Source organism: Oncorhynchus clarkii, chromosome 20, assembly GCF_045791955.1.
Source record: "Oncorhynchus clarkii lewisi isolate Uvic-CL-2024 chromosome 20, UVic_Ocla_1.0, whole genome shotgun sequence".
Lineage (NCBI taxonomy): Eukaryota > Metazoa > Chordata > Actinopteri > Salmoniformes > Salmonidae > Oncorhynchus > Oncorhynchus clarkii.
The window spans coordinates 35186165-35201458 of NC_092166.1; the positions used below are offsets into that span (position 1 = coordinate 35186165).

The window sequence follows — 15294 nt, forward strand, 5'->3', positions numbered from 1 at the left end:
GATTAAAACATGATCACACATTGAAAAACGAGTTGCCTTCGGCTATTCAGACACAGAGGCATGGCAGTGCCACTCATAAATATAGCAAGAGCTGTATGAAACCCTTTTAGAATAACACAATACAAAATGAACAAGGGCTACTTATTTGTGGGCAAAGTTATTGAGTGTAATCATGTTGGCCATATTGGATTCAGAATAAAATGTATTTACAGGGCCTCCCGAGTGGCGCAGTGGTCTGTCACTACTGACCTCGGTTTGATCCCAGGCTGTATCTCAACCGTCCGTGATCGGTAGTCCCATAGGGCCCAGCGTCGTCCGGTTTAGGAGAGGGTTTGGCCGGGTTGGCTTAACTTGGCTCATCGAGCTCTAGCGACTCCTTGTGGCAAGCCGGGTGCCTGCAGGCAGACCTCTGTCGTCAGTTGAACGACGTTTACTCGGACAGGGGTTAAGCGGGCGGATGTTAAGAAAAGCGGTTTGGCGGGTCATGTTTCGGAGGACACATGACTCGATCTTCGCCTCCTGAGCCTGTTAGGGAGTTGCAGCGATGAGACAAGATCGAATTTGCAGGTAAAAAGGGTGTCAAATACACACAAAAAAAAGTATTTACACCAACAGTCTTTATAGGCATGAGTGTTGTACACAATTCTGAAAAAAAGGCCTCATTTACAAAAGTATTATTTACAGGTGATTTAACCTCCATCAAATGTTATTATGGCAGCCATATTGAATTATAAAGATAATCTGTGATGGCTCTCTGACTTAATTGCAAGACTTCAATCTGGGGCAGGAGTGGACTTGCTAAGAAAGTGCTAACATTGGGGGTTAATTAGTCCTAAATCGAACAGCTGTTGTTTCTAAGATTGGAAATAAGTCAACGTTACACTTAGTAAACTGTCCCTTTTACCATTGGCTATCTTGTGATTTGTTGACATCCTCTTCCTGACTGATTATGAGACATAGTTAATGCCACTCGTAGGAAAATTGAAATCTTGTCAAATGTTTTGTTATTAGACTGTTTTACCTCACAGCTCTGATGGCAACAAATGGAAGTCAGCTAAGAAAATAATCTTTAATATGTAATTTCAGAGACAGGTACATTGACAGCCTATCTGATCAAACTAAAATACAAACCATTCTTTGTGACAACAGAATGGGCAGGGCTGCCGTAGTAATAACTAGGAGAAAGATAACCAATAAAAACACAGTAGATCCCAAGTGTGTAATTTCTTTTTTTTTAGGCCTTCAGACTAAACATTAACCGCTAGAACACATATTAACCTTACTGATGATCCCAACTGATGTGATGTCTGATCTATACACTCCATTTCTATGGTTACAACCTGGCAGTGTGAGTTTCCTGGTCCGGATTGGGGTCCAGGCCCAAGGCTGGTGTTGTACTGTTGAGGTTCTAAACTCAGCTGGTTCTATCTTCTGTAGCGGTACCTCTTGAAGTGGAACCACAGCTGGAAGATCCCGTTGGCAAACTGACAACGGAACCCGTGGCGGTGAGAGTACTCCCACTCGCGGTTAACGATCTTAAAGGCAATGTCCTCATATGGCGGGCCCGCATGGAACCGCAGAACACCAAAGTCCTTGTTGTCGGGACTGGGTTCTAGGAAGTACTGCGGTGTGGAACGTTTGTTGATCAGGTCCGGGTAGAAGATGTTGAACTTGTAGCCCTGGACGATCTTAGGCGGAGGGTTGTCGAAGTCGTAATGGGTCTGGTTATATTTGTTCCACTCGAAGCCTGTGTGGACTCTGTTGAAGAAGCGAGGTTTCCGGGGACGGTATTTATCAGCCCACAGGTACATCTTCCCTGTGAGGGGAAGCTCTACGCTAAACTGAGCCTCGTCCCCTCCCATGCCCTGTTTGGCGCGACGCACAAACTCATCCTCTGCATTCTCATTGGCATCACCTGGAGAACAAGGGGTGAGCAGAGAGAGAAAGATTGATTAATAGGACGATGGGTAGAGATAGGCCTTGTAAGAATGTCTGAGCGTTTTTGTGTATGTATGAATATGGGTGTGTAGAGCCTCTTACCTGTGACGGCGAGCTGTCTGCGTGAGAGGTGTAGTTTGTGTGTGTCTTCGTCAGGTGTGATGGTGTGTGTGTCCAGCGGTAGCTCTGAGGGAAGCAGCAGTGTGGGACTGTAGCGGCCAGAGTCATACTCTGCCTGGCTCTGCTGGATCAAATCCTCCTCTGTCAGAACAGCCTCTACCACCTCACCCTTCTCCTCTCCATCCCCCTCTTTCTCCCCGTCTCCCTCCGTGGATGGGCCCGCCACTTGCTCATCCTTCTCCTCTGCATCTCTCTTTTGATTGATGGAAGGGGAGGAAGAGGAGGGTCCAGGCACCCCTGAGGGAGTGTCTTTCTCGCTCTCGGTTCTGTGAATGAAAAATAGAGGCGAAGGTCAAACCTAGTGTACTTGAGCGTGTGTGTGTGCGTGCGTAGAAAGAGGTTGACGGTGTGCGTGCGTGTACTCACACAGCCTCGTCCTCAGGCTCCTCTTTGATGATCGGGAAGAGAGGCTCACTCTCCACTCCCTGCTCCTGTTTCAGCTTGAACAGCTTCTGGCGCAACACGTCCTGGTGCCTCTCTCTCAACCTACAACACAGATAGGGGTTGACATTTTTTATTGTAGTCATTTAGCAAACACTCTTAGCCCGAGCGGCATACGATAAGAGTGTCTGTGAGTGGATACATTTCTGCACTTTTGCCTGTACTGGGAATCGAACCCACAACCCTGGCGTTGCAAGCACCATGCTCTACACGAAAGCAACCGGTCCTCACCGTGCTCGGCCCATGAAGACCCTGACTTGCTGCATCAAGCTCTCCCAGTAGCCTATGTCCAGGTTGGATCCCCCAGCTCGGATCTTAGTCTCGATGTTGAGGTTCAGTGCCTGGAGCTGGCTGTACGTCTTTCCCTTAAACACTATCTGAACATCGGTGCTCACTGACGTGTTAATGCCATCACGACGGTCACCTGGAGAACAGAGAGACAGTCAACTAAAGAGTAAACCTCACTTGACAGACTAGGGCTGCACCAGAAATGGCACCCTATGCCCTAACTATATATTACACTACTTTTAACTAGGGTGCCATTTCCGACACTCCCTAGGAGAAAGAGACAGGGGGAGAAATGCCTAGGCGTAAAGTATAGAGGTTGATGATGGACAGCCAAGACATAAAATGTGCCTATGAGAGAGAGCAATACTGAGATGTCCATGTAGCTAGGCCTATGAGAGGTTGAGGTGGTGCACCTGGGCCTTTTCCAGATGCCTCCAGTTTCCGGAGCTTGCTGATCTCATCCTCTGTGATGGTGGTCATATCCCTCCAGAAGTCTACATTCTTCCCCTGCTCCAGCTCCATGTATACCTACGGAGAAAACACACAGGGTCACACAAAAAAACACTCTTCCTCTGCACACCACAATTGCTCAACCAACAAGCTCCATTTATTCTAGAAAGACAGTAAGCACACACACACACACCTTGATATCTTCAAGCAGGTCGTCCATGTCAGTGACGGTGAGTCCGTTGAGGAAGGTGTAAGGTTCGTGCATCTCCACAGCCAGGTCGTCATCCTCAGCACTGATGTACTTAGCCAAAAGGTCTATGGGCTTAGCACGGCCGTCACGGATACGAATCTTAGACCTAAACACACAAACATTTATTAGTTAGAGGGCTACACACAAATCCACATCGGCAGATACCGGAGCACTGAGGTGTTGTTTTTGGACCAGGCTGTTTTTGAGTGAGTAAATGGAACCACCGTGCCTTCGGAAAGTATTCAGACCCCTTGACATTTTCCACATTTTGTTTGGTTAGCTTTATTCTAAAATGAATTAAATAAAAAAAATCCTCATCAATCAACACACCCAACAACAACAACAAAGGGTATTCAGACTCTTTGCTATGAGACTCTAAATTGAGCTCAGGTGCATCCTGTTTCCAGTGATCATCCTTCAGATGTTTCTACAACTTGACTGGAGTCCACCTGTGGTAAATTCAATTGATTGGACAGGATTTGGAAAGGCACACACCGGTCTATATAAGGTCCCACAGTTGACCGTGCATGTCAGAGCAACAACCAAGCAATGAGGTCAAAGGAATTGTCCGTAGAACTCCGAGACAGGATTGTGACGAGGCACAGATCTGGGGAAGGGTACCAAAACATTTCTGCAGCATTGAAGGTCCCAAAGAACACAGTGGCCTCCATCATTCTTATATGGAAGAAGTTTGAAACCACCAAAACTCTTCCTAGAGCTGGCCGCCCGGCCAAACTGAGCAATCGGGGGAGAAGGGCCTTGGTCTGGGAGGTGACCAAGATCCCGATGGTTCCTCTGTGGAGATGGAAGAACCTTCCAGAAGGACAACCATCTCTGCAGCACTCCACCAATCAGGCCTTTATGGTAGAGTGGCCAGACGGAAACCACTCCTCAATAAAAGGCACATGACCGCCTGCTTGGAGTTTGCCAAAAGGCACCTAAAGGACTATGACCATGAGAAACAAGATTGTCTGGTCTGATGAAACCAAGATTGAACTCTTTGGCCTGAATATCAAGGTCATGTCTGGAGGAAACCTGGCACCATCCCTAGGGTGTAGCATGGTGACAGTATCATGCATCACGTGGTGACAGAATCATGCTGTGGGGATGTTTTTTTTCACCGGTGGGGACTGGGAGACTAGTCAGGATCGAGGGAAAGATGAAAGGAGCAAAGTACAGAGATATTCTTGATGAAAACCTGCTCCAGAGCGCTCAGACTGGGGCAAAGGTTCACCTTCCAACAGGACAACGACCCTAAGCACACAGCCAAGACAACGCAGGAGTGGCTTTGGGACAAGTCTCTGAATGTCCTTGAGTGTCCCAGCCACAGCCTGGACTTGAACCCCATTGAACATCTCTGGAGACCTGAAAATAGCTTTGAAGCAATGCTCCCCATCAAACCTGACAGAGCTTGAGAGGATCTGCAGAGAAGAATGGAAGAAACTCCCCAAATACAGGTGTGCCAAGCTTGTAGCATCATACCCAAGAAGACTCAAGGCTGTGATCGCTGCCAAAGGTGCTTCAACAATCTACTGAGTAAAGGGTCTGAATACTTGTGTAAATGTAAATTATTATTTTTTAAAATACATTTGCACATAAAAAATTTAAAAAACACGGTTTTGCTTTGTCATTATGGGGTATTGTGTGTAGATTAATGAGGGAAAGAAACAATTTAATTCATTTTAGAATACGGCTGTAATGTAACAAAATATGAAAAAAGTAAAGGTGTCTGAATACTTTCTGAATGCACTGCATGTGGGAGGTTATTGAGGGTCAGGGTTTACAGAGGGATAGTAATGAAGGTGGCACCACTAACCGTAGCTTGGCCTGGTGCAAGTGAAAGTTGTCCTCTTGTTCCGCCCAGGTTTTGAAATGCTCTGCCTCCTTCTCTCTCTGCAGCATCTCCAGCTCGGTCTCTCTCATGGCCTTCTCTCTCTCCCTCTCCAGACGCAGCTGCTTCACCTAAACACAGGCAGACACACAAACACAGTTACACACACACAGGTCCTGCTCTTGCATGGCTTTCTCTCTCTCGCTCTACATTGTAAAAGTAATGTAAAATTGCATGACATCGTTGGAGTCAAATGTAACACTATTTTGGGGTTTAAATAGTTCCAACCCCATTTTGTGTTAAAACTACATTGATTTAAAAGATTTTCAAACCACAACTCTATGCACAAGGGCTACTTTTAACAATTTCCACAAAAAAATGTACAAAAACTAGTTTAGTAGAAGAATTGTGCAGATGTAACCCTAAGGTTTTTATGCGACCAACGGTTTCCAAAAACTACGTTAAATATCTTCTCCGAATTAAGATTAAAAGATGCCTGCTATCAGTAATGATAGCTTGCATTTGAAGAATCTCTTTTGGTTATTGAACTACAGTAAATGAAGTGGATTTATACCCGGTGCCGGCACTACGGTAACAGAATTACATCATGGGTCCCTGATCTGTACTACACATAAATGCATAAATATGGAAACGAACGTCATTTACAGCACAGTTTCACAAGTTTGGACATCACAGTAGAATACAATGCAGTACAATACAGCGCAGCAGAGTTCAGTAAAGTTTAGTTCAGTACAATATATACTCAGCAAAAAAAAAACATCCTCTCACTGTCAACTGCGTTCATTTTCAGCAAACTTAACATGTGTAAATATTTGTATGAACATAACAAGATTCAACAACTGAGACATAAACTGAACAAGTTCCACAGTACTGCAGTGCATCTCCTCCTCATGGACTGCACCAGATTTGCCAGTTCTTGTTGTGAGATGTTACCCCACTCTTCCACCAAGGCACCTGCAAGTTCCCAGACATTTCTGGGGGGAACGGCCCTAGCCCTCACCATCTGATCCAACAGGTCCCAGACGTGCTCAATGAGATTGAGATCCGTGCTCTTCCCTGGCCATGGCCGAACACTGACATTCCTGTCTTGCAGGAAATCACGCACAGAACGAGTAGTACGGCTGGTGGCATTGTCATGCTGGAGGGTCATGTCAGGATGAGCCTGCAGGAAGGGTACCACATGAAGATGTCTTCCCTGTAGCGCACAGCGTTGAGATTGAGCTTGTTGTCATTGCAGGCAGTCCGATGATGCTGTGACATACCGCCCCAGACCATGACGGACCCTCCACCTCCAAATCGATCACGCTCCAGAGTACAGGTCTCGGTGTAACTCTCATTCGTTTGTCGATAAACAAGAATCCGACCATCACCCCTGGTGAGACAAAACCGCGACTCGCCAGTGAAGAGCACTTTTTGCCAGTCCTGTCTGGTCCAGCGACGGTGGGTTTATGACCATAGGCGACGTTGTTGCCGGTGATGTCTGGTGAGGGCCTGCCTTACAACAGGCCTACAAGCCCTCAGTCCAGCCTCTCTCAGCCTATTGCGGACAGTCTGAGCACTGATGGAGGGATTGTAAGTTCCTGGTGTAACTCGGGCAGTTGTTGTTGCCATCCTGTAACTGTCCCGCAGGTGTGATGTTTGGATGTACTGATCCTGTGCAGGTGCTGTTACACATGGTCTGCCACTGCGAGGACGATCAGCTGTCCGTCCTGTCTCCCTGTAGCACTGTCTTAGGCGTCTTACAGTACAAACATTGCAATTTATTGCCCTGGCCACGTCTAGAGTCCTCATGCCTCCTTGCAGCATGCCTAAGGCACGTTCACGCAGATGAGCAGGGACCATTGGCATCTTTCTTTTGGTGTTTTTCAGAGTAGAACGGCCTCTTTTGTGTCCTAAATTTTCATAACTGTGACCTTAATTGCCTACCGTCTGTAAGCTGTTAGTGTCTTAACGACCGTTCCACAGGTGCATGTTCATTAATTGTTTATGGTTCATTGAACAAGCATGGGAAACAGAGTTTAAACCCTTTACAATGACGATCTGTGAAGATATTTGGATTTTTACGACTTATCTTTGAAAGACAGGGTCCTGAAAGAGGGACGTTTCTTACAGTTTAGTACACTCTACTGTGCTCTACTCAATGTACAGTACTATCCAAACTTATGAAACATACATCTATGATAGATTCAGATTTGGTTCAACTACTTTTAAAAGTCCATGGACGTCCAGTGTCCATGGAAAGAGAGGGGGCTTGTGGGTATGTGTCAGTAAGACCTGGGAGAGGTGACATTAACTAGAGAGAAAGAGAGGGGGCTCGTGGGTATGTGTCAGTAAGACCTGGGAGAGGTGACATTAACTAGAGAGAAAGAGAGGGGGCTCGTGGGTATGTGTCAGTAAGACCTGGGAGAGGTGACATTAACTAGAGAGAAAGAGAGGGGGCTCGTGGGTATGTGTCAGTAAGACCTGGGAGAGGTGACATTAACTAGAGAGAAAGAGAGGGGGCTCGTGGGTATGTGTCAGTAAGACCTGGGAGAGGTGACATTAACTAGAGAGAAAGAGAGAGGGGGTTGTCCAGACTCAGACTGTTTTAACACTGGGTTTGTCCACAAGAAAGACAAAGAAAACAGTTATGAACTGAACATAACAGTATGTCAGTGGAAGAGAGAACAGTAAAGCAGGTGACCCAAGCAGGTGACTATTGTGATTTCCCATTGTAGCCAATTCAGTTGCAGTAATTCCGTTACAGATTTTTTGGTAATTCCTTTGCCAAATTGGTCACGGAATTACGAGTTGTAATCACATAATAATTCATTAACAAAATTGATATCAGTAAAATCACTGTAACTAATTGGTAGGTCTACCATTACTTGTTACTTCTGAGGACTTAATTTAACACCGATTTCAACTATCCTTGATTTATTATGCAGACCCAGAAAACTTGTGTTGCATAGAAGCATACCTTCTGCAGTTCTCTGCGATTCTCCTCCTGGATACGTTTGTTCCTGTCCTTCAGGTCCTTCTCACCCAGATGGCCAATGCCCTTCCTGTCCAGAGCCTGACCACAACAACAACAGAGAAATACACAAATTCCTCAGAGCCTTGTCTGATGAAGCCTGAAGACCTGACGTTGAATTTAATATAATTCTAAGTCGGGCAGAAATGAGCATTTCGATCAGGAAAGTTTCATTTCATGACCTCTACAAGCCAGAATGCTGAATAAAAGTATTGGTTATCCGTGTGGTTGTTCCTTTTGCTGGTAGGAATGTGAGACAAAATTACCAACAGAATAATGTCATCAACCCAACCTTCAGTACGCTATTTCCGGTTTTTATTTTCAATACTGATGCAGTTAGCACGTGACAAACACTTGCACAATATAGCCGAGCCTAACCGAAAGGCAAACACTTCCAGCTGATTGCGAGGAAACGTGTTTCGGCTATTGTTTACATATTGTGCATCACGTGTAATGTGACAACAGATTGATAATACAAGTGACAGAACCTATCGGCGCTGCAAAAAGTCAGGTAAACACATTCCTGTGGAAACATTATCTCCACCTCCTACCGCCAAAAGGACCAACAGCATGTACAACCTGTAAAATAAGTATAAATATTTTATTTAAAAAAATTCTGCCTTGTAGAGACTATTGCGTTTTCTTTTACAGCGACTTTTTTCAGACTGATATTTATGGAGTAACCATTTTATCAGTCTGCTGTTTAGACTAGGTCTGACAACCACTGCACTTCTAAAAGCAGGAGGTTGATAGTCCCATATACACCCATTTCTCAAGTGCTCATTCTCCTCTCCCCGTCTTACCTTCTGCCATTTGAAGGTGCCCAGCAGGTTGTTGTCTCCGAAGGGGTTGTCTGCATTGGTATAGCCCATGTACTCCTCACTCCAGCCCATCTTTTCTCTCTTCTTCCTCTCCTTGGCCTCCTTCTTGGCCAGTCGTCTGGCCCTCTTCTCCTCTGGGGTCTCCAGGGCCTTCAGCATCTCTCTCTGGTTCTTCTTCTCATCTCGTACCGAGGGACCGGCCTCTCCAGACCCCGGGCTGCCTCCACGGGCCCCGCCATCCGACCCAGAGCTCTTAGACGAGTCAGAGGATCCAGAGCGACGTCTATTACGCTCTTTGTCCCTTTGGTCCTTCCCTCTGCTTCCTTCTCTCCTCCCACGGTCTTCACTCCTCCGGCTGCTTCTTTCTCGACTTTTCTCCTTACATCGGCTTGGCTCCTTGTCTCGGCTTCTCATTCTCTCCCTGTCTCTCGTTCTCTCCCGCATCTGTCGTTCCCTTTCTCTGCTGGGGCTTCTACTCCCTCTGTCTGCACTCCTCCGCCATCTCCTCTCCCGGTCATTGTTACCCCGGTCCCTCGATCTCTTCCGGTCTGCACTAGACCCTGAGTCGGACTGGGACTGGCTCCTGCCAATCATCTTCTCTCCTTTGTCTTCTCTTCTGCTCTTCTTTTTCTCTCTTTTCTTCCTTCCCTTTGGATCATCTGAGTCAGACCTGATGGATAGAAAAACGTTTAGTTGCAGATACAGTATGTGGGCCATTTTTTGCGAACTACATACACAGTACATTTTTATTTCATATAGCTTAACCTGTAACGTTTACCTGGATCTGTCTTTTGATTTGCCCTTCAGTTTACGTCTCTTGTCGCTGTCTGAGTCGCTTCTCGATCCGGGATGGTCTCTGCTACGGGGCCGCTGTCCTTGTCGCCTCGTAGATCCACCACTGCTGTTCGAGTTTCCGCTCTCAGAACGCGCAATTCTCCGGGGTTTTATGTTTCGATCAATGGACCGACTCCGGTCTCTCTTCTCTTCGGGTGATCGTGATCTGCTTATTTTGGACCTGTTTCGATCCCGGTTCCGACTACGAGAGCCAGAACGGGACCGACGATGCTTTTTTGGACCCATGGCAAAAGAGTTCCCAAATTTTTGTGGTCCGTTCTCTTCTAGGTCGCGTAAATAGGACCTGTATAATTATTTTTGTTCGCAGCACACAACTGTATTGTATTTGAGGGGAGAAACACATTAAGACAATTACAAACATAATTATTTAACTTAAACCACGAAGGGATCCTCTCCTAATAACCTTTATATTGATTTTTGTTCACATTTGTTTAATTCTCAGGTATATTTAAAGCCTACCACTGGGACTTGTATTGAGCCCCGACGCAGTTTGTACGCGTCATTTTATAAACTGTTTGGTCGTTTGGTTTGGAGCAGAATGGGGGATGGTGAAATACAACTGCGCTTTTCTCAAGTATTTTATCATGATCAATGAAATCCGCACACTACATCCCATCTATAAGTAATTTGTATAGAAATATTTCAGTTTACACACAAATTGACATCGAAAATGCCAAGCAAGGCACTTCACATCAAAACAAACAACATTCGTGTTGTTGTAACGTCACACCATTTGACTGTTTTCCAGAAATGCAGTGTGTAGTTTTTAAAACCTCGAAAATAATGAAAGAGTTGTAAATACATTGCTATACACAATTAATTGGAGTACTTGTACAATAAACATTTGCAATGCTGATATGAGAAGTTTATGTTCCATGTTTCATTGGAACTTCATTTCCCAGACGGCACTGCAATCTTATTGAACGTTTTGAGAGGAGAGGAGACTGCTTTCACTCCTCACATTACTAGCCAGCAGGGACACAGACGTTCGCAGTTGAAAAATATATTCTGTGAATAATTATTAATGTTGTATAGGCTTTGGCTGGTCCAAAACTAATTATTTTAGTATAACTATCAGTAGCAAAGTAACCGCTTTTTAATCAATAGCTAGCGCCTTATGCTAACTACTAACTATCTCAACAGCAGTCAGCGAGCCTAACTACTGAAATACCAAAGCATTTATTTTTAGTATGAGTTTTTCTAAATTCAGCTATTTTATAAAGATAATTAGCCAGATAAAACATTGCGCGGTTTCACAACAAATCCATCCACCTGAAGCAAAATAAAGGTTGGCTAACTAGCATTTGTCCGCATCGCGAAATCGCAACAAAGAAAACGTTTTTTTTTTTTTTTTTGCAGAATCAGGTGGCTAGCTAGGTTGTTACTTGTGTTCGAGTAAACAACGAGGTTAAATAGATTCGCTAGTTTGTTATTTTACCATGGCGCAACATGGTCCTACTCACGTAGCAAGCTCACAGAAAGCATTAATGTTAGAAATGAAGAGCCTTCAAGAGGAGCCAGTCGAGGGCTTCAGAATAACATTGGTGGACGAGGCAGATTTATACAATTGGGAAGTGGCCATTTTTGGACCTCCTAACACTCACTATGAAGGAGGGTATTTCAAGGTAAGTTCGACGCGTAGGTATGTCAGCTTGTTTTGCAAATATGTTACATACACAAATGCTATTTTCCTAATTTATTTTGTTTGCTAGCTAGCCACCATTACTAATGGACAACTACATTGTTGGCTTCCGTTAATAATAGGCCCGTGAAAAACGTAACATCGCATCTGCATTCTATTGATGCAGCCTGCAGTGACAAGCAGTACTGTTTAGTGTCAAACTTGTTTCTGGGTCACGCTGTTGTTGCTCTCTAGTTTGGTCTACTCAGCACTGGGTTGCGACATCAGGATTACAATTGAATCCGGTTAGGTAGTTTAGGCCCCAGAGACGCATGTTAGGACATGTTGCTGACATATTTGCTTCTCTCCCTGTGTCCCACAGGCTCGCATCAAATTCCCCATTGACTACCCCTATTCACCACCTGCTTTCCGTTTCCTCACCAAGATGTGGCACCCCAACATCTATGAGGTAAGAAGAGATACAATTTTAATTAAAATTTTAATACATTTTAATTCTAGAAAAATACATAGTGTAACCTTTTATTAAACTAGGCAAGTTAGTTAAGAACAAATTCTTATTTACAATGACAGCCTAACCCGGACAACGGCAGCTGTATGGTACTCTCAATCACACTGAATCACATTCAGCCTAGATTCGAACCAGGGACTGCAGTGACGCACGCATCTTGCACTGAGATGCAGTGCCTTAGACCGCTGCGGCAATTAATTACTCCATGTAATTCATTTTCAGACATTTTGTGGTGTTAATCTACATTTCTCTCCATCTTCTTGTGACCTAATCCTAGTCACACCTGCAATTTGTGAACATGAACCTGTCTGTGTATTAATTTTAGCCTCTTCCCTGTGTTAGAATGGGGACGTGTGTATATCCATTCTGCACCCTCCAGTTGATGACCCTCAGAGTGGAGAGCTGCCCTCTGAGAGGTGGAACCCTACCCAGAATGTTAGGTACACATCTCAGCATGTTCTCTAACCCCACATCCCCTTCTCTCTGTACCTTTTCCTTCTGCTTCATTTTTCCTCTGTGACCTTCTCCCATTACCAAACAGTTGACAAATTCAGCTAGGTCCCTCCCTGTTTCATTTGGTTTGCTTCCATTTAGAAAATGTTTTCCAACAGAATCCATAGAATTAATACACCCCTGCTCTCCCTCTGCTTACTATATCACTCTCCCTTCTATCACGCTCCCTTTTCATCCCTTCTTTCTCTGTCCCTCTCCTCTATGCCCCGCTCTCTCCCATTGTGCTGTGTCACTCATACTCAGATCACATGACACATGTCTATCTGGCTTCAGTGGAACCTCTCCAAGACTGCACAGAAACCCTGTTACACTTTGTTTATTTTCTGTCTGACCCAGTTACGTGGAATACTATAAGTCATGTTTGTCAGTTCTAATTTAAGAAGTTGTAGGTCTTATTTTTACCAGCAACATTTTAGGTTTATATCAACATCGACAGGCATAAATATCCTAGCCTGTATCCCACAAAGCAGGATCAATGAGTCAACCAGCTTACTTCGATAGGAACTGCTTGGTGCTTCTTTCTGACATCAAACCCTCTGTGTGGCTCCTGTAGGACCATCCTTCTGAGTGTCATCTCTCTGCTGAACGAGCCCAACACCTTCTCCCCGGCCAATGTGGATGCCTCCGTCATGTACCGCAAGTGGAGAGACAGCAAGGGCAAGGACAGAGAGTACGCAGAGATCATTCGGTAGGTACACACACAAAGGACAGAGGGTAGCATGCATACATACCGCAAGTACAAGGACCGAGAGTACAGCACACACACACACACTTATTCACCCTCTCTATCTCACTGTCTCTCAGGAAGCAGGTGTTGGCCACTAAGGCTGAGGCGGAACGCGACGGGGTGAAGGTCCCCACCACACTGGCCGAATACTGTGTCCGCACTCGCGCCCCGCCACCTGACGAGGGCTCTGACCTCTTCTATGACGATTACTATGACGACGAGGATCTGGAGGATGAAGACGACTGCTGCTACGATGAAGATGACTCTGGGACAGAGGAGTCGTGACGCGTCCTAAATGTGAACCTGGATGGCTGACGCATGCTCTCCCTGACTTCTCCTTCCATAGGAGAGACAGTTCTGAAAGGACTACTTCACATATTTTAAACCTCTCACTTTTTCTATCCACAGATGGCAAGTGGTTCTCCTCCTCAGTTTCTTCTCAGAATCCAAGAACACTTAGGATGGGCCTGATGTGCTCAGTTTTCTACCAGTGGAAAGGCTGCACCTGTTGTTTTCTGAAAGGATTGACTAAAATAAAGCAAAAAATGACATGCTACCTTTTGTCCTTGTTTGACTACCTGTTAAAAAAAAAAAACAGGTGTCAACATTGCACTGGTGAAAACACGTGGTAAATCAGGCCCATAAGTTAGATCTCTCACTTGTTAAGTTTCCCTTCAACTTGCCGCCTCTAGTTCCCTCACCTATAGACTTCATTGACTGAACAGGTGACTGAAGACTTCTCCATCTGTCATGTTATCTGTGTGACTGACACAGCAGAACTTATTTATCTCCAAGATGAGGTTCTGTGTTCTCACCACCCTTACATTTTTGTGCGGGGGAAAACGGACGATACATTTTGCAACATGGGTGTTTCTGCATGTCAGACATCTTGGACACGTTAAATTTTCTCTTAGATGGACCGTTGCTCTTGTCGCCATACTGGTTTGATTGAATTTAGAAAAAAGTGTGATCATGGAAACGCTAATGACTTCTGTCTGGGGGTCCCCAGGTTGAGCTTGAGCTGTGGCCCAAACCCAGTTTGAACATTTTAACAGCGTTTTGCTGGCTTAGAGAACACCACCTCAGATAGTTACGGCTGTCATTTGAAAGTGGAGTGTGTGCTTCTAAAGCGCCCAACGATGCTGCGGCAACCAGTTCTCCTGCATTTGGACAGAATCTCCTCAGAGACCCTTTGCTCATCAAGGTTCTCCTCTGCGAAGCAGGATGGAGCCCGAGATCTCAACCAGTGGAGCCCAACTGTATGGAGAGAAAATAAAGTTAGCTGTATGGGTTTAGCAGCTTCATAATTAGCTACGTTTGCAGTTTTTATTCTCCTTTCATTGAGAATTATGCCTGTAGTCTTTTAGAGAATGCTTTCAAATGTCCTGGGGTTGATGTTGGTGGGTTTCTGTAGGAAGATTGTATCTCTTCAATATGTTGTATCAGTCAGCAAGCAGTGGGAATTGGGAATGAAAATGGCAGCCACTTGTTTTTGCTTATTTATTTTGTGTGTGCTGCTGGGGGTGCTATCATGAATCTCCAAACAAGTGTGTGTGTGTGTCAGCAATATTGGATGTTGCATTTTATTCTAATTTGGCTTAATTTAACTTTCTGAGAATATTTAAGAATGAGTTAAAATTATATTTTAAGATGGTAACGTGATTTAGTTTATCCTACCTGGTGGGCTTCAGATATGGTTTACATGTACACTTACTGATATGCACATATGGACGATCACCTTTTCATTTTATTTACATGTATTTTATTTTTTGCCTATTTAAAACTGAACAAATAAAGATCATTATCGGAAAACAAA

General features: G+C 44.8%; 2 protein-coding genes across 3 annotated transcripts; one reads left to right on the forward strand and one right to left on the reverse strand.

Annotated features, from left to right (window-relative positions):
* Positions 1–1050: 1050 nt before the first annotated feature.
* LOC139376296 (splicing factor Cactin-like) lies at positions 1051–10694 on the reverse strand. Of its 2 annotated transcripts, none has more exons than XM_071118671.1 (10): positions 10012–10694; positions 9216–9903; positions 8359–8454; positions 5364–5509; positions 3491–3653; positions 3261–3375; positions 2791–2983; positions 2485–2604; positions 2041–2384; positions 1051–1915 (listed from the first exon to the last, which is right to left on the reverse strand). In XM_071118671.1, the coding sequence occupies exons 1-10, from the start codon at positions 10311–10313 to the stop codon at positions 1425–1427; spliced, it is 2658 nt and encodes an 885-aa protein (XP_070974772.1). In that variant the 5' UTR covers positions 10314–10694; the 3' UTR covers positions 1051–1424. The 2 variants fall into 2 exon arrangements, with proteins under 2 accessions (XP_070974772.1, XP_070974773.1); XM_071118672.1 differs by having other exon boundaries at positions 2041–2377; positions 2484–2604.
* On the forward strand, positions 10610–15294 carry LOC139376297 (ubiquitin-conjugating enzyme E2 R1). Its single transcript, XM_071118673.1, has 5 exons — positions 10610–11713; positions 12092–12178; positions 12581–12678; positions 13305–13439; positions 13556–15294. Exons 1-5 carry the CDS (start codon positions 11528–11530, stop codon positions 13761–13763), a joined length of 714 nt encoding a protein of 237 aa, XP_070974774.1. The 5' UTR covers positions 10610–11527; the 3' UTR covers positions 13764–15294.

What these genes read in the sequence shown, in the direction of transcription:
- LOC139376296 (XM_071118671.1), bottom strand. Translation starts at nt 10,313, where the DNA reads ATGGGTCCAAAAAAGCATCGTCGGTCCCGTTCTGGCTCTCGTAGTCGG. An exon ending in GCACCTTCAAATGGCAGAAG is followed by an intron (nt 8,455 to 9,215) that starts GTAAGACGGGGA and finishes TGTTGTGGTCAG; the next exon opens with GCTCTGGACAGGAAGGGCAT. An exon ending in ATCGCAGAGAACTGCAGAAG is followed by an intron (nt 5,510 to 8,358) that starts GTATGCTTCTAT and finishes GCCTGTGTTTAG; the next exon opens with GTGAAGCAGCTGCGTCTGGA.
- LOC139376297 (XM_071118673.1), top strand. Translation starts at nt 11,528, where the DNA reads ATGGCGCAACATGGTCCTACTCACGTAGCAAGCTCACAGAAAGCATTA. An exon ending in GGCACCCCAACATCTATGAG is followed by an intron (nt 12,179 to 12,580) that starts GTAAGAAGAGAT and finishes TCCCTGTGTTAG; the next exon opens with AATGGGGACGTGTGTATATC. An exon ending in AACCCTACCCAGAATGTTAG is followed by an intron (nt 12,679 to 13,304) that starts GTACACATCTCA and finishes TGGCTCCTGTAG; the next exon opens with GACCATCCTTCTGAGTGTCA.